This window comes from Canis lupus, chromosome 5, assembly GCF_048164855.1.
Source record: "Canis lupus baileyi chromosome 5, mCanLup2.hap1, whole genome shotgun sequence".
Taxonomy (NCBI): Eukaryota; Metazoa; Chordata; class Mammalia; order Carnivora; family Canidae; genus Canis; species Canis lupus.
Window position 1 is genome coordinate 30,780,279 of NC_132842.1, and position 23,041 is coordinate 30,803,319.

The 23,041-nt window shown below is 41.9% G+C and overlaps 1 protein-coding gene across 7 annotated transcripts in view; it reads right to left on the reverse strand.

Moving 5' to 3' along the window:
* Window positions 1–23,041, reverse strand: part of TASOR2 (transcription activation suppressor family member 2) — a 74,076-nt gene that overhangs the window by 9,555 nt on the left and 41,480 nt on the right. For 6 of the 7 annotated variants that reach the window (XM_072825921.1, XM_072825916.1, XM_072825922.1 and 3 more), the window contains 5 exons: window positions 19,276–19,992; window positions 15,538–15,780; window positions 11,108–11,987; window positions 9,203–9,632; window positions 3,390–7,247 (listed from right to left, as the gene is read on the reverse strand). In XM_072825921.1, coding sequence (XP_072682022.1) covers window positions 3,390–7,247; window positions 9,203–9,632; window positions 11,108–11,987; window positions 15,538–15,780; window positions 19,276–19,992 — 6,128 coding nt within the window. The remainder of the gene's footprint in view (window positions 1–3,389; window positions 7,248–9,202; window positions 9,633–11,107; window positions 11,988–15,537; window positions 15,781–19,275; window positions 19,993–23,041) is intronic. The other variant, XM_072825920.1, reaches the window with a different exon arrangement.

Sequence of the window (23,041 nt, forward strand, 5' to 3'; positions counted from 1 at the left end):
CTTAGAGAAATTCTACTCCAAAGAATATATGAGATAAATTTGTAAATGGAGTTATACCGTAAAGGAAGAAAGGATCCAAACAATTATGGGGACTTGTCAGAAGGACAAGCCAGGTTTTAAGACCTGCTGACTGTGTCTGGGACAATCTGAGCATTACCATAAGCAATGAAGGACCAAAAGAAATATGTTAAAATGTCCATACTACTACCCAAAGCAATCTACACATCTAATTCAACCCCTATCAAAACACCAACAGCATTTTTCACAGAACTACAACAGAGAATCTATGGAACCACAAAAGACCCTGAATAGCCAAAGCAATTTTGAAAAAGAAAAAAATGGGAGGCATCACCATTCCAGACTTTTAGTTATATTACAAAACAGTGGTGATTAAAACAGTGTGGTACTGGCACAAAAACACACACACAGATCAGTAGAACAGAACAGAAAACCCAAAAATAAACCCACAACTATATGACCAATTGATCTTTGGCAAAGTGTGAAAGACTAATGGGAAAAAGACAATCTCTTCAACAAATGGTGCTGGGAAAACTGGACCACTTTCTTATACCGTACACAAAAATAAATTCAAAATGGATTAAAAACCTAAATGTGAGGCCTTCTGAAACCATAAAAATCCTAGAACACAGCACAGGAAGTAACCTCTTTGACACTGGTCATAACAACTTATTAGGTATGTCTCCTGAGGCAAGGGAAACAGAAGCAAAAATAAACTATTGGGACTACATCGAAATAAAAAGCTGCTGCACAATGAAGTAAACAGTCAACAAAACTAAAAGGCAACCTAGGGAATAGGAGAAGACATTTGCAAACGACATATCTGATAGAGATTAGCATCCAAAATCTATAGAGAACTTACCAAACTCAACAGCCAAAAACAAATAATGCAACTACAAATGGGTAGAAGGTATGAACAGCCATTTCTCCAAAGACATCCAGATGGCCAACAGACATGGAAAGATGCTCACCATCACTCAACATCAGGGAAATGCAAATCAAAACTACGGGGAGATAACACCTCACACCTGCCAGAATGGCTAAAATCAACACAAGAAGGGTGCCTGGGTCAGTCGGAGGATCCTGTGACTCTTGATCTTTGGGTCGTGAGTTTGAACCCCACATTGGGTGCTGAGATTACTTAAATAAGTAATAATTTTTAAAACCCCACAAAAAACAACAGGTGTTGGTGTGGTTGCGGAGAAAGGGAAACCCTCTTACACTGTTGGTGGGAATGTGAACTGGTACAGCCACTCTGGAGAATAGTGTGGAGGTTCCTTAGACAGTTAAAAATAGAGCTGCCCTACGATCCAGCAATGGCACTACTTACTAGGTATTTACCCAAAGAATACAAGAATACTAATTCCAAGGGACGCATGCATCTCTATGCTTTCTGCAGCATTATGTATAACACCAAAATGATGGAAGCAGCCCAAATGTCCATCAATAGGTAAATAGGTAAAGATGATGTCCATACACGTGCACAGGTGCGCACCCCCCCGGGACTATTACTCAGCCATCAAAAAGAACAAGTCTTGCCATTTTCAACGATGTGGACGGAGCCAGAGGCTATGATGCTGTGAGAAATAAGTCAGTCAGAGACAAAGACCACGGGATCTCACTCACAAGTGGAGTTTAAGAAACAAAACAAACAAGCAAAGGGAAAAAGAGAGTGAGGGAAACAAACCAGGAAACAGAGTGTGAACTACAAAGAACACACTGCTGGTCATGGGAAGGGGGAGGAAAGGGGGAGGGGGGTGAAGGAGGCACTCATGATGAGGGACTGGACGGTAACCCTGAGTACGATGGGATAGAGTGCGGCTTCATGGGACATAAAGCAGCAAATGAGGTAGAAGGGAAAGCCCTCCCTGCAGCGGAGCGCCCACTACTATACTTACAAGGAACATGGGACTGGAACACCATGTGGCACCCATCATATCAGGAACTGCGTCGGGCAAGAATCGTCAATGGGCAGAAGTGTGATAAGGAAGAAGGTATTTTCAGATGTCCCATCCTAGCTCCCCGCGTGTTAATAACCACAGCACATTTACTAACTTCACACTGGGCGAACCCGGCAGAAGCATCCTCACGTGACAGCAACTAATACCCAGGCGCAGGACAAGGGAGCTGGTGGGCCTCCTCACAGGACACAGAGGGGAGGAAGTCATATGCAGGGATTTTCTCCTAACATGCATAAATCGTGAGGAAGCAAGAGATGAATGTCAAGTGAAGGAAACTACCATGTAACTGGCCTTCACTCTTCAATACCATCAAGGTCACAAGAGATAACCAATGACAGAGGAACTACTGTGCGCTGACGGGCGCTGAGACACGACAAGCAACTCATGACGCTGGCCGCATGGCCAGGTCTGTGGGCCTGGTGAGCACATGGCATGATGGGTCACTGGCTGTGATCACTCAGAGGGGTGTCCCTGCCCTTGGGCACCTCAGCCTCCAAAGCTAAAGGTCACACACACTTAGGCTTAGCAGGAAGGGGCAGTGGGGCATCCTGTGTGCAACCTGTTTCCAAAAGGTTCAGAGGGATTAAGAGCAGGGGGCCCAGGGGAAGGCACCATTTGTGTAGCCTGTCTGTGCATTTGACGGTGTATTTTATTTTATTTTTAAAGATTTTATTTATTCATGAGTGATGAGAGAGAGAGAGAGAGAGAGAGAGAGGCAGAGACACAGGCAGAGGGAGAAGCAGGCTCCATGCAGGGAGCCAGATATGGGACTCGATCCCAGGTCTCCAGGATCACGCCCCGGGCTGAAGGCGGTGCTAAACTGCTGAGCCACCCAGGCTGCCTGTTGACAGTGTATTTTAAAAGCAGAAGGAAAAGTCTTCTCCCCAAGGAGAAAAGAAATGCATTTGGAGAGGATAAAAGGAGAGAGCTCACAGTGATCAAGACAGACTGCGGCCCTAGCATTCAAAGGTCAGGAGCATGTGCTCACCAGAATGTCAGCTATCCTGATATTCGAAAACACCCCAAACCCAAACGGTCTCTCTCAACTATCCACACTAATGGAGGACATGCGTACTCGTTTTTTGTTGAATTCTACCTTTGTAGAATCTGTGCTTATATTTAAATAGGAGTCATATTTCTGGTATGAGACTTTGGAGTGGTAACTTTCTGGTGTAAAAATCAGTCACGGCACTAATTCTAGAACATTGTACACGTGTTCAGACAGAGCACAAACGGAGAGCTTGTAGCAGAACGTTCCGAATGCAGATACAGAAGGCCCTGTCAGACTCCAAGGCCACTTCGTGTCATGATTTCTCTCTGAAGCCAAGGGTTCTACATGTTATTACCTCTAAAACAAAGTTGGGTGGCAATCAGAATAATGCAAAGTCTAGGACGAATCTGGCACTTTACCTTTGTCCTCACAAAGAACGACTGGTCTTCGGTCTCCACAAGGTAGAACAGGAAGGGGCTCTTACAGGCCTCTTTCACCACACTTTTCAGTTTGACATGCAAACTGGTACACAGGTCTGTGATCACATCTTCATAGGAGGCTGCCCGTGGGATAGGTGAACACACCTCTCGAGAGGTGGCCTCTCCAGAAGCCACAGCTGACTCCTTCTCTGGGAAACCCACGAGGTGGCTATTCAACATCATGTTGCTGAATTCAGCATATTCATTGAGAATAAGTGAAACGTCATTCCGGGATTCTTTTGAAGTAGTGTTATATTTCAGTTTGTTGAGGTGGAACGACCCAGTCTGATTTCTTTCGGAATTTGCAAGATGATTTCTACTGCGACCACAGCTCTCCTTCCAAAAGGAAGAACCATCCAAAGTGCCCAGTGCATGGTCTCTCCCACGCAGACTCCGCTGCCTGGCGCCCGAGGGCACCACTGTTACCACAAGGGGACTTCTGCTCCGGGAGGCGGGGTGCAAAGCCAGGGACTCGGATACTTTTGTCAGAGGGAAAGCTTCAGCACCAATTTGGAGAGGGGGCTCCTTTGGAAAGACACCAGTGGAGGAAGCAGAGGGCCGAGAATCTCCATTCTTTACAATTTGTTTTAGCTTATGTGCAAAACGCAGATACTCCAGATCTAAAATGTTCTGTGTGAGGTCATCTGCCACCTGCCAGCTATTTGTCCAGGAGCTGAGCAAGCCACATTTTGCAGTGAAACTGGGGTGCCTCTTCAAGCTGTGCAGAGTTCTCGTGGTATCTGTGAGCTCTCTAGTGACGGTGAAATTAGCATAAATCCTGGGAATGCCACGGAGGTCTCGGATCTGGACATAAGATGGCACACATCTGTCTTCTTTTTTGAATCCAACAAGCCAGTGTCTGGGAGCCATGCCCACCTCCAGCCCTGGGGCTTGGGTAGAGTAGACCCACTCTTCATTATCACTGTTACTTAGGCTCTGGAAAGAGTCAGAATCATCTTTTGAAGCATCTTCTTTCTTGGTTTGACTATACCTCAAAGTGCAGGAACCCTCCGCCTCCATTTTGGGATTTCTACCGTCCCCACAGGAGTCATGATCAGACTCTCCGGAAAGTGGCTCATAATGGATGTCAGAATTCACACTGACATCCACGTCTCCACCCAGGGTATCCAAGTCCTCCTCGGCTCGGAGCCCCTCACCAGAGCCCATATTTGCCATCTGCTCTTCAGAGACTTCACAAACAAGAGGGGCACAAGCCTGGGGAGTGATGGAAGCACAAGGCTCTCTACTCGTGTTTTCACTAGCAACAGCCATTTGAAGGCAAAAATCCATGGGTACATACGTGAGCAAAGGCCTGGCATTCAACAGATCTCTGGTTTCACACACTGCCCCATCTTGCTGTGCATGGATTGCTTTTTGCTTGTCTTTTGGAGATGTGGTGTTTGGCTGGGAGTCAACACCTCCTAGATCTGTGGCTTCTTCATGGAGCTTGGCCTCAGCATCATTATTCCTAAGTAAACTGGCCATTTTGACTACGGAGATTTCTTGTGTCTGGAACCCAGTCTCTGTGTTCACGGGTCTGGAACCATCTGAGGAAAAAGCAAGTTTGGGGATCTCTGAGTGCTCGTGTGTCTGTGTATCAGCTCCGCCAACTGAGCCAGAGCTCAAGGACTGTGCTTGAGTGTAAACGGCTTCATTTGTCTTCACACCACTGCTAAAGAGATTTTTCTTAATACCTTTAGGGCTGGGCTGCTGTTTTAGTGACAGATCCACTCTACCAGTTGGGGTAGTTGCAGAAACAATTGTGTCAGCCAAAGACTTATTTTCAATAATCTTTCTAGGGCTAAATGGAGGCTCACCAGGCTCCAAGACAAGATGACTTAAGTCCGAATTCCTGTTCTGTACATTAACTGGCTGCAGTGGATCTCCTGATGTCACTAATTTTTCCAGAGAAAGCTTGAAGTCCTCTCTGTACTTGGCATCTGAGGCAGGCTGGCTCAGCTCCATATCACCACATGGCACTTCTTCTGAGAGACCCTCGCCATGTTCTCCAGGGACAATTTCCTTGGTTACTTTACCAGGACAGCTCAAACAGCCATCTTTTCTGCCTGGATGCTTACTTCCTACTAGAGGCATTTTGGCAGAAGACTGCATTTGTTGTACACCAATTAAGTTATCTTGTGCCACTGGATGGGTAAGACCAACAGAAGAATTTTCTTTCTCCGTTACGGCCAAATCTACAGACTCAATCTGGGAGAATCTGTCGCTTCTCTCACCTTGTGTACCAGCAAGTTGTAAACTACACAGAGACACAGCCATCTCAGGCTGTGTCTGAGATGGCTGTGCTGCTTCAACTAGATCTTCGGGGTCAGGACTAGAAGCTGGTGACACTTCTTCAATTAAAGAAGCAAAGGGAAAGTCTGAGGTAACATTCACCTCCTCTGCAATCTCAAGGGCACAGGTTTCTTTAGAAAGTATTAAGGTAACTGTCTGTAAATTATCACCTTTCCTCTCCTTACTTTCCAATGATTTCTCTGGCACTGCAGGGTAAGTGGATATATAATTAGCAGAAGTCGCTTCTCGGTTTTCTAGGAGAGTCACCTCTTCTGGCCTGATTATTTCTTCAGTCATGTCCTGAAGTTCCAAATTTGACAGTGGGGCCTCCCGCTGTGGCTCTAGCTCCTCCGCTGGCATCTCTTCTCTGGTGCTGGTGGGTGGCGATATTCTGAGAATGAGATCAATGTCAGAATCTTCTTCTGAGGACTCCAGGCTGGCATCCTCTTTACTCACTGAGAGGCTGGTTTGTTTGGTGAATGCTGAATTAAAGGATTCCAAATTCCTATTTTCACTCTTTAGACCACTCCCATCATTCACTGGTTCTGAGGAGCTCTCTGCTTTGTTACCCACTGATGGAATACAGTTATGGGAGTAATTTCCTCCCGAAGTGGCAGAGGCAGATGCCGAGACCACTTCTTCAACCTGGGACGGCTCTATGATCTCTTCCGAAGATATGCCAAAGAGATTCTGAGTCTGCAGGAAAAATTCTTGAGAGAGTTTCATTTCTTCTCTGGGTAATGAACAATTAGAGCTTTTAACTAATGACAACGCCTCTGCTATCACTGAATTAGCAGGTGGTGATGATGAGCATGGAACGTTTGGAATCTCTTTCTGTAGCAAACACATTTCATTTCCAAGAGTCTCTCCACTTACTGGAGAGGCACAAAGGTAGTTAGTATCTTTTTCTCCGGAGATTGCTAGAGAGGGAACATCCCTAAGGCCCCGTGTTTGTGCCTTCTCAAATGCAGACACAGGATGCCTAAGACTTGAGGCAGGTGACACCTGTTTAATCAACTCTGTATTAAAGGTTGCAGGCTTATCGGTTTTATTTACAACTTCTGACTGTATTGGTACATAGGTATTTTCTTCAAAAGTGAAAGTAACTGGTTCCAGATTAATTATCACATACTCTGTATCATCCGTCCTCTCCGATGAAGGCTGACATTCTTTGCTCATGGGGCTGCTATGCTGGATAAGGCCCTGTAAAGCACTGGTTTCTGTCTGTACTGTTGCATGAAAAACATCAACTTCCTTTTCAAGGGTGCTGTACACAGACTTATGACAAATCACCGACTGATCGCTGAGCCCATCGTAAGTCTTGCTGAACGTGGTTTGTGTGACAGTATCACTGTAAGTCACTCTTGAGCTATCAAGTGGTTCAAAGGTTTTATCTTCACTAGGAACAGAAAGTCCATTAGTTTGGGTACTTCCAATACTAGAAAACACAAGATTAGAAGTCTCTACTTTATCTGAGGAGTCTGGTTTGGCTTTTTCCCCAATTACCTGAAATGACAGAAAGAAAAATCAAGAGTCAAACAGACTATCACATTTACATATAAGGAAAAACAGAATGGACAAGAATTACTTTCAGTTTGTTCTGAATCTTCTGATTTTTAATATCACAGGGTAGAAATCAAGCACATCCCTCTCTTTTTTAGATACCTACAAAAGCCCCAAATAGGAATTTTTCTTTAAATACACACACAGATGAGAGCTTCAAAACTTTAACTGCACAGCCAATTTTTTTTTTTTTAATTGTCTTTTGAGAAGAGAAGTGGCTGGACCAATGACAATGTAAACACTGAAAATGCAGCTTGTTTGTTAAATAGCATCACCTAATGCAGACACGTAGTACTAGAGAAAAAAAACTTGGTTTTAAATGTTTTCAGCAAGATTAAAAGAGAGTTTTTAAAGCAAAGAATAATGTCTTTTAAACACCAGCCAGCATCAGGACACTGGGTGGCTCAGCGGTTAAGCATCTGCCTTCCACTCAGGATGTGATCCCGAGATCCTAGGATAGAGTCCCACATTGGGTTCCCCACAGGGAGCCTGCTTCTCCCTCTGCCTATGTCTCTGCCTCTCTCTCTGTGTCTCATGAATAAATAAAAACTTAAAACAACAACAACAAAACACCAGCATCAATCAGACATAAAGACACTGTCATCTGGGACTTTCCTATGAGGAAAAAGTAAATAAACACATACACACATGTACACAGAATCTGAGAAATATCTAGATGTTTAGCTTTGAATCTAGGCTTAACAACTTACTATGTGAGTTCAGGCAAATGGCATGCTTCCCTGTGCCTTAGTCTCCTCATCTGTAGGATGGCACTGGGCTGTGTAAGACTGAGCTAATGTGAGCACAGGGCATAGACCACTGTCTGGCCCACAGCAAGCCATCAGTGCGTTGTGATGATAACGACGAGCATCTGGAGACATAAGCTCTCTGAGGCCCGCCCCTGGACCCACAACCCCCAAGTGTAACCCCAGATAAAAAAACACTGTCTACTCAATGTTAAGACAGGTACTGTAGGTGCCCAAACCCATGCAAAAGAATTCTGGAAGAGAGGGAGGCTGAATCCTTAAAGGGGCACATATTTTGTCAATCCAGTTACTTAGAGACTTTTGATATGATTTTTTTTATTTGCTCCAGTTAAAATGTGATTATCTGGTTTTGTTGAACATTAGCTGAGAACAACAGAAAGAAACAAAGTGTATTTTCCATATTTACAAATAGCTACTGACTGACTTGGGGGAGTCTGGCACCGTACTTACTGTTCCTGCTTTTGTTTTCACAAATAATTTTGAATATATTCAATTTCAGTTTAAGGTTTATTAAAGATTTCTAATATTTATTACTGCATATGAGCCTTAAAAACTATTCTAGGCCACCGGGGTGGCACAGTTGGTGAAGCATCTGCCTTCAGCTCAGGTCATGATCCCGGGGTCCTGGGATCGAGCCGAGCCTCGTGTCAGGCCCCGTGTCGGGCTCCCTGCTCACTGGGGAGTCTGCTCCTCCCTCTCTTTCTGTTGCTTCCCCAGGCCTGCTCGTGCTCTCTAATAAATTAAAAAAACAACAACAACAAAAAAAAACAACACCTATTCTAAATAAGAACAGGTATTACATACCTCTTTTAGAAGAGAGTATGCTCAGAGAGAACAAGTAATTTGCCCCAAATTATACAGTAAGTGACACCATTATGGTTGGCTCTCAGACCCATCTGACACCCACCTTCTCTTTCTACTACTACTACTTCAATCAGGGATGGAGAAAAGCTCCACCTGCAGACAATCCACAGTGACACTTACGGAAACAGTTTTTGGTATTATTAGTCCTTTACATAGACAGGGAATCCACCTTCCTAAAACAAACCAATGATATGTTTTGAATGTGATTTTACATATCTAGAAAAAAAAAATCTTCACAAATGTCAGCATATACTCAGCTTTACTTACCTCATTTTTACAAGAATAAATGAAATTCTGGCTTTCTGGGGTATCTGGATGACCCTCTCTTGGAAAAATGTCTTTCCGTTCCTTCTGTACCCAGAGTTCCAAGCCTCTTGTGGGTGGAGGTTTAAGGAAGGGAAGCAAGGAGTTGGTGTCAGGGAAGGACACCTCGGCAGCGTGACCTCTGGGAGTTTCGTTGGTCTCCAACAGAGGGTCCACAGGACATCTTTCCACATTGGAGGACTCCTCGATTTCACTGAATTCTAATGATTCTAATGTGCTATTTATAGACACATATTTTGCTGGGTTGCTGTGTTCTACCACTTTTCGGGATGACCGTATGACTTTGTTCTGATTGCTGTAAAACAGAGCTACCCACATATGAAGCAAAAGCTTCACTTCTTCCACGTTATCAGGTAAGTCAGTGTTCCAGGGCCTGAGATTTTAAAGAAAAAACATGCAAAAAAAATCCTGAAAATGGTGATTTTAGTTGATTAAGTGCCTGCATTTTAATCTTAGTTTTAAATGTGTTCATTTTTTTTTAAATGTGTTCATTTTTATAGTAAAAATACATGAACATGAAATGATGAATAAGATAAAAATGAAGTTCATTTAACAAGGAATTACAAAAAAAAAAAAAAACCAAAAAAACAACAAAAAAAGTAATTACAATGAATCTAATCCACTCATTTTATAGAGGCAAGAAAGGGAACTGAAACTCAAGAGCTTTGAAAAGTGACTTCCTTCAGATCGTAGACCCCTGACGCAGCAGAACCAAGACTGCAACAGAGGTCTCTGGCCTCCTGGGCTAGGATTTTTCTATTACTCTAACTCTCTCTGGACACAATATGCCTATTATGTGAATAATGGCTCCAGCAAACACCCAAATCCTCATATTTGCCAGGTTTGGCCAACTCATTTCTTTTCCATTTTTGTGTTTCTTTTTTTTGTGTGTGTGTTTCTCTTCTAATAGTTGGGAAAGTCTTAAGGTTAAAATACCTTAATTCAGATTACAGTCCTGAAAAATCTCCTGAAACCATACAGCCAGGCAGGATTAAGGCTCAGGACATGACCCTCTTGAGTAGATGGGAACACTTAGTGTACACTCCTATGGGCCTGAGCTTGTGACCAGAGCATGGGAAGAAGTCTAATACAGTTTAGTTGCTCCTAGGTAAGACACTCCGTGAAGAGGCAGCTGAGTGCCTTTTCACATAGCTAGTGCTCCTTGCAAATAATAACGGCTACTGCTTACCAGTTTGTGCCAGTCACTGTGCAAAACCCTCACATACACAACACCCTGACTTGTAGCTATTACTAAACTCATACTTAAAAGCACTGGCCAGGGGACCTGGATGGTTCAGTGGCTGAGCGTCGGCCTTCAGCTCAAGTTGTGATCCTGGGGTCCTGAGATCGAGTCCTGTATCGGACTCCCTGTGGGTAACCTGCTTCTCCCTCTGTATCTCTGCCTCTGAATCTCATGAGTAAATCAAATCTAAAAAGCATTGCCTACAGACTGTCATCCTCCATTGGCATCACTTGGAAACTTGTTAGAAATGTACACTCTCAGGGCCTGTCTCAAAGAGACCTGAGTTAAAATCTGCACTATTAAGATCTCATTTAAATATTATAATTCAAAGACCATAAAGGCTTTCATAGGAGTATCTCAAAATAGAAAGCTGTTCACTAGGCTAAAGTCAGCCTGCAAAAGGTCTCTGTGGGACCACCAACAGTGGCAAAACCAGCCTCATTTTCTTAGTTGTCAGTAAACATGACTGCTTGATAATATCACTAAGTTACTGGATTCACACACAGTACTTCTCTTTCCCCAAAGTCTAGTGCAAATACTCCTTCCCACCACATTTATCAGCACAAAAGTCACATCCATCTACCTTGAGCATCACTCTTACTTACCCATGTAGTGCTCTTATTATGGTTTTCTCCAGGGGGTTGTTGGTGTATTTGCTGTCTAAGCTGAATGCATATTCTGAGTCACATTTGAAAGTGACCTTAAAGGAGCCATCACAGCTATAAACAGTATGAGAGCAGTAAGAATCTTTCAGGCTGGAGGACAGCAAACTACCCTTGCGCCTGCACCCCGGGTCCTCAGACAGCTTCTGCAGAGGGGAGGTGCTGTGCTGGTGCCGGAATGGCATTACCTTTCCCACCGGGGTCCCTGCTTCAGGGCCTTTTGTGCCATTCTTGGCGAAGGCAGGGCCTGTGATTCCCCTCTGCTGTAGATGCTTCTTTGAATGTTCTGCAAGGAGCAGGGCGTAGGAATGTTCCACAGCAACAAAAGAGCTTTGGCTTGCATCACTAGTCTCTAGGGTTTCCTCAGGAAGTGCTGATGGGGCTTCCATAGGGGGCGGATCACCAGGAACCCAAGTCTCTTCCATTTGGCTGATGGTGGAATCCAATGTTGGATTACTCTTTTTCTCAGAGGAAGGCTTAGTTAACAGTCCACCTTTTTGATTCTTAACACCTCTGTGATATTCATGGTCAGACGTACCACGCACAGAATGTTCTTTAGAAAGCAGAACATCATTCTGTGGTGATTCAGAGGAGCAGGGAAAGTTCCTGGGCTCCGATGACGGCGTGGTAGAAGTAGCAGCACTTAAGGCTAGGTCAGCTAGCATATTTAGGGCTTGGGAGTCACAGTTAACAATAGAGTTTTCAGGGAGGTCTTTTTGAGCCACTGAGATTCCTTCCGTCTGAGTGGCATTTATGCTAGTAACATCTTCTTGTCCAACTGATGAGATTTCTGATGGCAGTTGTGAACCAGTTTCTCCTTTTGCTTCAGTATAAAAGAAAAGGAGGACATGTAACATTTGATTTCCGTATATTTTAATTCTCTGCTATAGTACACTATGGCTTATTGAAAATTAATGGTTAAGTCACTATATTCAAGAAGAACCTCTGGACAGGTTACACAGATTATATGTTGAAATATTCCTATCAGATAGGTTTCTTCCAACTGCCAGTTCTAATATAATGTATTTATACCACAGGAACAAATCTTAAAGAGCATGCATATTGATTTAAAAAGAAATCATCTTTCAAAAATGCATGTATGTAACTATACACAAAGTATACTGCTCAGCTAAAGAAACAAAGAGGAAAAAAAAAAAAAAAAAGACCCGGACTCCTGCCCTCATAGAGCTTACAATCTAGTGCGAATAGAAGGATTTCTAAGTTTGAAGTGTATATTATATTATGTTAACACACTTTTACAAAGCACATCCCTTAAGTGCTCTGTTAGAGAAATCACCTAAGTTCAAGCTACAGACAACTCTTAACCATATTGGTATTTCATTAGAATATGTAACGATACAAATAAAAAATCAGAAGTCATAGGATTATTCATTTAGAATCACCAATTTCATCACCTTCTAAAACTTTAAATTCTGTACTGAAAACATTTCCTCTCTACTCTGTCTGCAAACAGCAGAAAGCTGACCCTCGACAGCAGCCTACTTGCATTCCCAGGATGTTAGTTCAGTCTCCTGAGAGGGGGCTATTATGAAGGACAGAGTTCGCAAGAATACTAGGCAACGATTCCCCACAGCAGGTGCATGGACAGAAAAGCCAACTGTGTTTTTCTTTGTAACAGCAGCAGCAGGTCTGAAATGAATTATTAACCTGCCTGCAAAGGCCAATGATTAATCCATTTAAAGAGAAAACCCTGGTCTGCGAGAGTCATCAGAGTGTGTGTGTCTGTGTGTGTGTGTGGTGGGAATGATAAAAGTAATCAACCACTGTTTACTTTTTATTTAAAAGAGCAACCCCAAGAGGAGTAGATGGAAGGAAGGGACCCAAAGCAGAGAATCACCTCATCAGCCCCATGGATCTGCTGGAAGCACAAAATCCATTTTGTGATCTGATGATGTGTTTATTCACTGTAATTTCATTCCATTGTGGTTAACACTATGGCTCTTAAATAAGATACCACTTATGAGTAAAGCCTAATATAAAGAACTCTGCACTAAAGTTAGAAATAGGCTTCATTTTAACAAATATGTGTCTCAGGTAAATCATTTAATTACCGACTTGTTAGAGGTTCTCAATCAATTAAAAATAGAATACTGATCATCTCTTTTAAGAAATACAAATAAGACAACACCAAATGAAGTATATAAAAAATAGAGCTCAAAAATGAAAAGCTGTATTGAAAATTTAAAAGAAGGCAGAAAAGCATTAGTTTCAGTAACAAAAATGAGCCTTCTTAAATTCTGATACCTCAATTATAAGAAATGAAACAGATTATTACAGGTGATTAAGAAATAACAAAAATTAAGAGTTATTTCAAACGTAGGCAATCCTAAAATTTTAACCTGGCACGTGGCTGCACAATATACACAGAAAATTACAATACAAATCAGCCTATTTCTGAATACATATTTTAAAACCTTTTCATTTTCTGGGTGCCATTTATGCCAATACCCAACTGTATCCCTCTTATTAACCAATTAGTCTACAAACATCTATAAATATTTGTACCAATTCGGTACCAATAATTCCAACGACACAGCTAAGCAAACAAAGCTTATATGTGTATCTGTGCTCACAACGTTTATAAATTCATTAGAAAGAGAGGACCAAGAAATGTCAAATGATTAGAAAAGAGTATAAATTTGATTCCATAGTGTTCTCAAAACTCCAGAAGGAAATGAAAGAAACAGAGAGCTCAGTGAGGATCAGAGCAGCAGGGACAGGGTGACTTAGTTGATTACGTTTCTGACTTCAGCTCAGGCCATGATCTCAGGGTCCTGGGACTGAGCCCCACACATCAGGCTCCCTGCTGAGCATAGAGCCTGCTTCTCCCTCTCCCTCCCTCCCGCTCCCCCTGCTTGTGCTGTCTCTGTAAAAAAAAAATAAACATTTTAATTTTTTTTTAATTTATTTATTCATGAGAAAGAGAGAGAGGCAGAGAGAGGAGGCTCCCTGCAAGGAGCCTGTTGTGAGACTCGATCCTGGAGGCTCGAGGACCCTGGGATCCCGATCTGAGCCAAAGGCAAACACTCAACCACTAAGCCATCCAGGTGCCCCAAAATAAAAATCTTTGGAAAAAAACAAAAAACAAAAACAAACAAAAAACAGAGCATCAGGAAATGCCTCACAGTGGAGGCAGGACCTAGCTGTGCAGAATGTGATATAAGGGAAATGCTCAAGAGCAAAAATCAGTGTAATGCGTGTGCAGAAGCGTGGAGTACGTGGTAGGGCAGGGACAGGCCAAGAAACAGCAGGAGGGAAATATTGATGTGTGGGGTAAGGCCCCATTATGAACTGCCCAAGAAACCAGCAGACTTTACATTTGGTATGTATGTGTCAAAACTGCAACACTGGGTTTTAGAATCACAGGACAAGCTTTTCAAAATTAGTCACTCATTAGGAAAAAAAAACAAAACCAATAAACTTAAAAAAGCCCACATTTACCATAACACCATCACCCCAACAAAACAGAATTTTTTGAATTCCCACTGTGAGGTTTTTTAAAAGCCTAAAAATAGATGAGGGAAAGAGTAGAACCAGGGAGATTAGACAGAAAACTGATAGGAATACAAAGGTGTGAGACATGAAGTCTTTGTTAAAACAAGAAAAACAACACACATACAACCCAGCAGGCCTCAATACCAAAGATGAAGTAGAAGTTAGACCCTGCCAGATTGGAAGAAGTGCACTACACATGCAGAGGTGAGGTGAGAGGGGACATGGATGTGATGTGAGCTCAGCCTGGGAGGAGAAGTCTGCGGTGAGAGTGGTACTTTCTGTCCAGAAGTTGAAAACACAGAACTAGAGCAGTTGGTCATTTGTTCATATAACTAAACTTTATTATTCATTAAGCAAGCAAAACTGTTTTTTTTTTTTTTTACTTTTTCTTTTTGCAAAACTGCTTTTAAAATTAATCTACTGCCTTTTAAAACCAAACACAGGGCTCAGGATTACTGAGCATCTTGAACAAGCTCTTTAGAACTCCCACTGGACAAATTAAACTTACAACTTTCTACTTTTTAAACTGATTGTGGCCCAGAAAAATATTCCAAATACCACTGTGTGCATTTAGTTCTAAAAAAGCCTCTGTACACTTACACTCTTGTGGACTGTTCACATCCAGGCTGTATATAAACTAAAAAGGAGGGTCTATTTTGGGAAGGTCCAAACCTGTACTTTACGGATTTATTTACAATAGGAAACCCACCTACTTAGTCCGGTTAGCTCTGAACTCAAGGATATAGCAGGAATTCTTGGTAAATTTCAGCTATTCTTAGATTAATTCAACACATTATCTTGCAATTGCAATTCGTCTGCACTGCAGTGTGTAAGTTGACAGGAAGAGTGTTTCTTACCAGGCTGTGGCTGCTTTCTGATTCTGAGATTCTGTTTGCCTTTTACTAGATTTACCCTCTGCTTTTGTGGAGATTTCTTCATGGGTGGCTTAGCCCTTGGAACAGTTTTGACTGGAGATTTCTCTTGTTTCCTTGCCCTTTTAGCATTCGTTGCCACTGGAGCATCTTTAGAAATGGGAGCTTCTCGGTTTTTCCTATCCAATTTGGTTGTCTGTACAAACTGTGCAGCCAGCACGTCAGCACCTTATGTAGAAAACACACTGTTTTTTAAGGGGAAGGGGGCTCAAATACTTATCAGCAATAGTTTTTCCTTTGACTTCTTTTCAGAGGGGTAACTTTAGTAATAGGGAAGAAAATATCAAATTTGGGGTATTTCATTAAAATATTTTTTAAACAAAGCATAAGTTAAAAGTTCTCATATAAATATAAAAATATGATCTAAGCGTCAGACTAGTCCTGTCAGGTGAAGAAGAAAATGTCAGGGTAATAATTTTATAAAGCAAGGCATGACTTAACTAAAGAAAAAAAAAAAAAAAAAAAAAAACATTCTCCATAATCTTTCCTGACTGATGAGGCAGGTAAGGGCTGAGGATGGTAGTTTGCAGCACTGGGGGATGGAGAATTCGATTTATGGAAAAGTAACAGCCCCCACAAGGCGATGTAGATGAAACTGTAATTGCACTGCAGAGAAGAGACTGTATATTCATAAAGAGCGATCTTCTAGATTTCGCTTAACTAGTCCTAAATATCCAAGTCTTAACACGACTGGAAAAATTGTCTTTATGGAGCAGACAGAGGAAGGTCCACAGAAGAAGCCTTCACCTGATTTAACTTCCTACAAGCCTTTTACAATGCTTCATCTCTCTTACAGAGTACATGGCTTTGCTTCTCACATGGAAGGAAACAGCTAGGAGGCAAGTACGTAGGAAAAAAACTCATGACTACCTGCTAATTTAACACAACAGAAAGTGTTTCACCTCTTTCAAGAGTTAAAAAAAAAGTTAATGTTCCCTTTGAAAACTTTTTTTAGCTGTTCTCACCAAAAAATTAAGTCCCAAATTTAGTCAATAAAAATATCACACGAGTATTCACAAATGTTTTAAAATTACAACATAGAGAAAACATACAGTTGACCCCTGAACAACAAGGTTTGAATGGATTCCTTTTTAATAAACCTAAGTACAATGTATTATTAACTTATGATTTTCTTTTTAAAGATTTATTTGAGAGAGAGTGCATGGTTGTGCACACTCGAGTGGAGAGGGACCAGAGGGAGAGGGAGAGTCTTAAGCAGACTCCAAAATGGGGCTCAATCCCATGACACTGAGATCATGACCTAAGCCAAAATCAAGAGTCAGATGCTTAACTGATGGCACCATCCAGGGGCCCCCATGATTTTTTTTTTAAAGATTTTATTTATTTATCTGAGAGCACATAAGCAAGAGAGTGGGGGGAGGGGCAGAGGGAAAGGAGAGAGAAAATCTTAAGCAGACTCCCCACAGAGCAGGGCTCATCTCATGATCCTGAGATCATGAACAGAGCAGAAATCAGGAATTGGATGCTTAATCAACTGTGTCACACCCAGGGGCCAACCCCCTTATGATTAGCACTTTTTTAGTAGCACTTTCTTTTATCTACCTTACATAATTTTAAGAACAGAGTGTATATTATGGAAAACATACGGAGTATGTGTCAATCAGCGATCTGTACTATCAGTAAGCTCCTGGTCAACAGGAGGTTATGAGTAGGTCTGGGAGATAAAAGCTATAGACATTTTCTCACTGCATGGGGGCTTGGCACTCCTGATACCCACGTTGTTCAAGGATCAACTGTTTCTAATTGAGAACAGGAAACACAATACTAGTTTAAGAAATTGTGATGACTGTTAGTGAAATGTAGAAAAGAGAGCAATTTCATTTTATTTTTAGGGAGTTTCAGAAAGGAGTGGTTTAAAAAGAAAAAAGCTCTGGCATCTCTTAATGTGTACATTTCCCTGGGTCTAATTATTTTCCTCTGTACTAAACAATTAAAGTTATAAAGCAACACACTGTTTTGTTTTTAATAATAAGACTTCTTACTCTATTACTCCAGCTATTTACTAAAATTTTTCGCACAAAAAGGGCAAAATATAAATCAAGTGGGGAAACAGCTGACTAAATTGAGAAGAGAAAGAACCTAAGATGAGAGGAACAAGACCTAGGTGAAGCTCCTGGCAGCGGCACAGGGAGGCAGGAAGGCTGCACACAACCCAGGTCTTGGTAGGGTAATGGAAACATGGAACAAGATGATCCCCCAGGGACCATCTGCAGCACTCCATGCCAAGTTTCTCAAGTTCGTAGGCACAATCCACTAGTGGACTGTAAAATAAGTTTAATAGGTTGCAACCAAAATCCTTTCTTAAGTGAAACAGGATAGAAAATACCAGATTATAGTATGCACAGTTAGGGTAAATATTTTTTGAAATTTTTGTTTCAGTCACATGAATTTGCATGCAGTGGACTATACAACATGAAACAATTCTTATAGTGGATGACATTAAAAACATTTGAGAAACAGGGACAACATATATGTTGAATTATAATTTATTTTATACCTTATAGTAAACTGGTTTATATATAGAAGAAACTCAACATGGTTGGCCTGGAACATATCTGTAAGTACTTGTATGGTCTGATTCACTGCTGTCTACTGCCATACTTCGCATCGTCCTCATACACACTCCATTTCTCAAACATAAGCCAGAAATAACTATCTGCTAAGTCACAAGGTAAAGCCTTAATTATCTAGAATCCTGAAGACCTGCATATCCCTTATGTTTTCCTCTTTAAGCACCAACATTAGGGTTAGCACACCTCTTCTGTGAAGGGCTGCTGGTCCATATGGTCTCAGTCACAGCTGCTCACCTGTGACAGCAAAGTGTGGAGTAGCCAGAGACAACAGGTAAATGCTTGAGGAGGCCTCTGGCCACAGTTCACTAACCCCTTCTCTAAGGTGTCACGGAGCACATGGTTCCCCACTTTAAAGCAAAGCACACTGCACATAGGTAAGATGACTCTAAGCCAAAATTGTTCTACTATGCTGTATTCACCACAGTGCATCTGACTATATACTGAACAGCTCCAGAGTCTGATTCTCATTAAATTTTCAGGGGCGACAGAGCCATTTGTGAAGCTGTTTCAATATATAGGTCTCTAGGCCACTGGTCACTGTCTCAATAGGTCTATGGTGGGATCTAGGTGACTATTTTTAAAACTGATACACGCGACAGATGGGAAATTTTGCCCCAGACTGCTTGAGGTTTGGGGAGTCCAGGCATTTAAGTCCCTCTTCATACATGTTCAGACTATTTATCACTTCCTGCTGCCATTGGTGACCCTGGTTTTAGAAGACCCTCTTCTTCCACCCTTACTCGTCCAAGGAAACTGAATCCCCAATGCTTAGAATGGAGTATAAACAAGTGAGTGATGGTTGGAACCACTTTATAGATGAAATATGAGCCCTTGATGAGGGCTTTGGAGGTATCTTACAGTTTTTCCTATTTCTGGATTTTCATCTGTCCTCTAGATTGGTGCTTCTCAAACTTTAGCATGCAGATAAATTACCTGGAGAGAAATGTTGGTGTTTCTAGCAACTACCCGAGACTGCCCAGCTTGGGGTACAACAATCAAACAGGAACCGTGTCAGAAACCACAGCTACTTCTAACTGCTCATTTAACAATCCACAGAAATTCTACTTACCTCTTTTTCTTTTCTGAGGGAATGGTCCTTTAACTAATTTGGGAGTTGTTGGAGAGTCTGAACCCTTGCTTGCTCCGCCAGGAGTTCTTTTGGGGAAGGGGCAGCATAAGTTCACCCTTTTACTCTGCACGGCAGGTGGCACACTCGACTTTCTCTTGGGCTGAACTCTCAAATTTGATGCCGGGCTTAATAGAACCACTGCTCCTTGACTTACTTTAACCATTTCTTCAGGATTCTTTTTGGTTTCAGTTTCCTTTCTTACTTCTACCTCAGAGTCAAGAAATTCAGGATCTGGAGTCATAACTAAGGAAAATCCTGCATCACAGATTCCATCTGAGACACAAGGAGACTGAGGACACTCTGCCAAGAAATCTAATGCAGCAGACACTTCCAAAACGTACCCACTAGGATCTGAAAAATAAGACTTCAACTGAGTTAAAGACTGTGAAGGGCACTTTTCCGCTGGAGGAACCAAGTCAAAGCCATTGGATAGTTGGCCCAAGAAGGCAGTCTCCTGAATTCCATTTTGGGAAGCAGCAGTCAACGAAGGGCCTTTGTCCACCTTGAACAGTTCCTGCAAATTGTGCTTGACTAACATGTTTGGACAGACTCCTTCCTCAGTAAATGACTTCTTTGCTTCTAGTAGGGCACAATTAAGGGCAGGTAAAATAGGTGTCACCTTCGATGAGATGTTGTCAACTTTCGATTCTTTCAGCCCTAAAACATATATACATACATTCAAACCTCATGTTTTGTCTCTCTCTTTTTTAATTTTACAAAAACATTCAGGAAGAAAATGTTTCAGATTACAAAGTTATGGGATGGTTAAATATGGTAGTGTTTTGAATCGGAATCTAAATAGCCATTAATAGAAGACTTGTGGGTACATATAATGAATATATGTATCTCTCTGTATTCACGTAACATTCCCCCCCTAGCCCCCGCAACACCCTCCCCCCTCCAAAAAAGGGTAATTCAAATGCAATCACTAGGTTAGAAGGAGGAAGGCAGACCTGCCTCCAGCTCCACCTCATCTGACCAGGAGCCTAGCATGAGCTCAGGTGTCATTGCAGATTTGCTTTCAAGCATACTTTTCAAAGCTCATTTCCTGCTTTAGAAATAGGTCTTATTTAACTTCAAATTCTTTTAAAGAAGTTACAATGCAAACTAGCTGACCTACAGAAAGTAGAACCTTTAAGTAACCTTCAAATCTCATTGTAACTAACTATTGGTATTAAAAGGAAATAAACATTTTTTTAAAAGTAACTAAACTGACTAATCTTGTGTTCTGCTCTCTCTCCTTGGCTCTCTCTGACTGAAATGCAAATTTTTCAGCAAAACAATAATCTAAAGGAAAATAGTAAGAGGTAAAAAAAGAGAAAAGGTCAGGTTACTGAGAAGTGGGTAATAAAGTTCTAGAAAATATAAGACATCAGTAACTCTTAGAGGAAAAAAAACCCACGAATGACAAAGGCCTCTGGTGTCTACTGAACTGAACTGAGTCACAGCACTTTTTAAAGAAAAAGTAACTGCAAAATTAAGAAACGCCAAGTCAGGGAAGCCTGGGTGGCCCAGCAGTTGAGCATCTGCCTTTGGCCCAGGGCATGATCCTGGAGTCCGGGAGTGGGCTCCCCGCAGGGAGCCTGCTTCTCTCTCTGCCTGTGTCTCTGCCTCTCTCTGTCTCTCATGAATACATAAATCTAAAAGAACGACAACAACAAAAAAACAAAAAACAAAAAACGCCAAGTCAGTCCTAGCTGAATATTCTTGCCCTTGAGCAGGTATCAGGAAAAGGAAAGGAATAGCAAATATGGATAAACAGGAAAATGTGGCTAGACATTAAAATAAAAATTCCCTTCTTTGAGCAGGTCATCATTTAAAAAGTAACAAGTGAAGGAAAAATATTAAAAAGTTCTTATATAGCACCAACAGTTCACAATCAAGAAGTATTTTTCTAGACAACTTCATAATTTCAAGAATGTGGAAAGGTGGAAACAGAATGATTTGTAATAAACTGTTATATAATCTATGAAAAGGAACTTTCAAAGTCTGCTTAAGCAAAGCGTGCATTTAAGGTACCCATAGTTCTGAGCCTCTGATTGTGCCCAAGTAGACAATGTCTCAAGGCCCCAGAGGAGGATGTGAACACAGTAGTGTAACGCTGCACTACTAGCCTGTGCTGTGCCATGGTGTGTGGTGTGGGCACCGGTGTTGCTCAGCTGGCTGGAAGTACATTTAAAAATAAGGATGCAGTCCAAGGTCTCACAGATGAGGAGAGGCGATATGGGATCAGGGCTGGAAGGCAGCTAAGGAGTCAGCTTAACTGACGGTGGACAAATTCAGGTTTCAGCCCATCACCTCTGAGGTGGTCCTCACATGCAGACCTGCCTTGGGGGCCGCTAAATCGACCACACATGGCTTGAGAAATACAACAAATGCTTGAGAAGTACACATAGCTACTGCCATCATGTTCTTATAACTTCAAATGTCTTGCTTCATTCAAAGTGATGCCCAAGACAGCACAGTTCTCTGCTTTGAGTAACTGAATACAATGTTTAAAAATCAACTTTAAAAACATTTTTGTATTGGTTGTAGCTTAATAAATGCTATATGCCGTTTTATGGGGTTTAATTTTTATTTTTTAAAGATTTTATCTATCTATCTATCTATCTATCTATTTATTTATTTATTTATTTACTTACTTACTTATTTGAGACAGAGAGAGAGAGCGCGCGCACGCGCGAGCATGTGTGGGGGTGGGGAGAGGGGAGATGCAGACTCCCCGATAAGCAGGGAGCCTGATATGGAACTTGATCCCAGGACACTAGGATCATGACCTGAGCTGAAGGCAGATGCTTCACCGACTGAGCCATCCAGCTGTCCTACAATTTTAAGTTTAAAGACAGTGTGATTATAAAATCTGAGGGAAACATCCTCATAGGACAAAAAACAGTGACTCCTATACTTTCATTTATTTGTTCCACAAACATGTTCTTCTTCTTCTTCTTCTTTTTTTTTCCCAGTACTTTCTACTAAACCCAACACAGGGCTTGAACTCACGACCCTGAGATCAAGAGTTGCATGGTCCTCTGACTGAATCAGCCGGGCCTTCGACATTTGTTATTCAGTTGTCTGGTACCAGTAGGGGATAGGAATACAGTAGGATACAAGAAAGGCAGGTATTAAATAATTATACAAAGAAATACTGAAATGATACTGCTGATAAGCCTGGAGGTCCCACCGAGAGGAGAGTGGAGGGAGCAACAGCTGATATTAAGCTGACACTGGATAGACAGGAATAACAGACTCAAGGGATGCTTCCCTGATTTTAATTCTTATCTTCCCCCCACCTCAGAGCCTTTTTAGACTCTGTCTCCTGATCTCCCTCTGAAATTTTAATACCGCAGATACACTGTGTATCTATTTATATCCTGTAAGAGTAATATCTTTTTTGCCCCCATAAGCCAATCATTGGTCTCACAGGGGTCAACTTTAGCTGACGAAGGGGAAAGAGACGAGCTGTTGAGACAGAGGGAGCCGAGTCTGGGAAGGCCCCAAGTCCTGACTGCCGGGCACATGGAGATGACCATGTCCCAGCCACAGCTGTTCCCTAGCACAGGAGTTCTGTTTGGGGTGTGAATTTGAGGAACACCTGAGATATCTAAGGGAAAATGTCAAAATTATCTGAATAGCTGTATGTGAAGCTCAGAGGAAAGGCTAGGCCTGCAAAAGAGATAAAGGGATCACCCAGGGAGGCTAAAGAAAG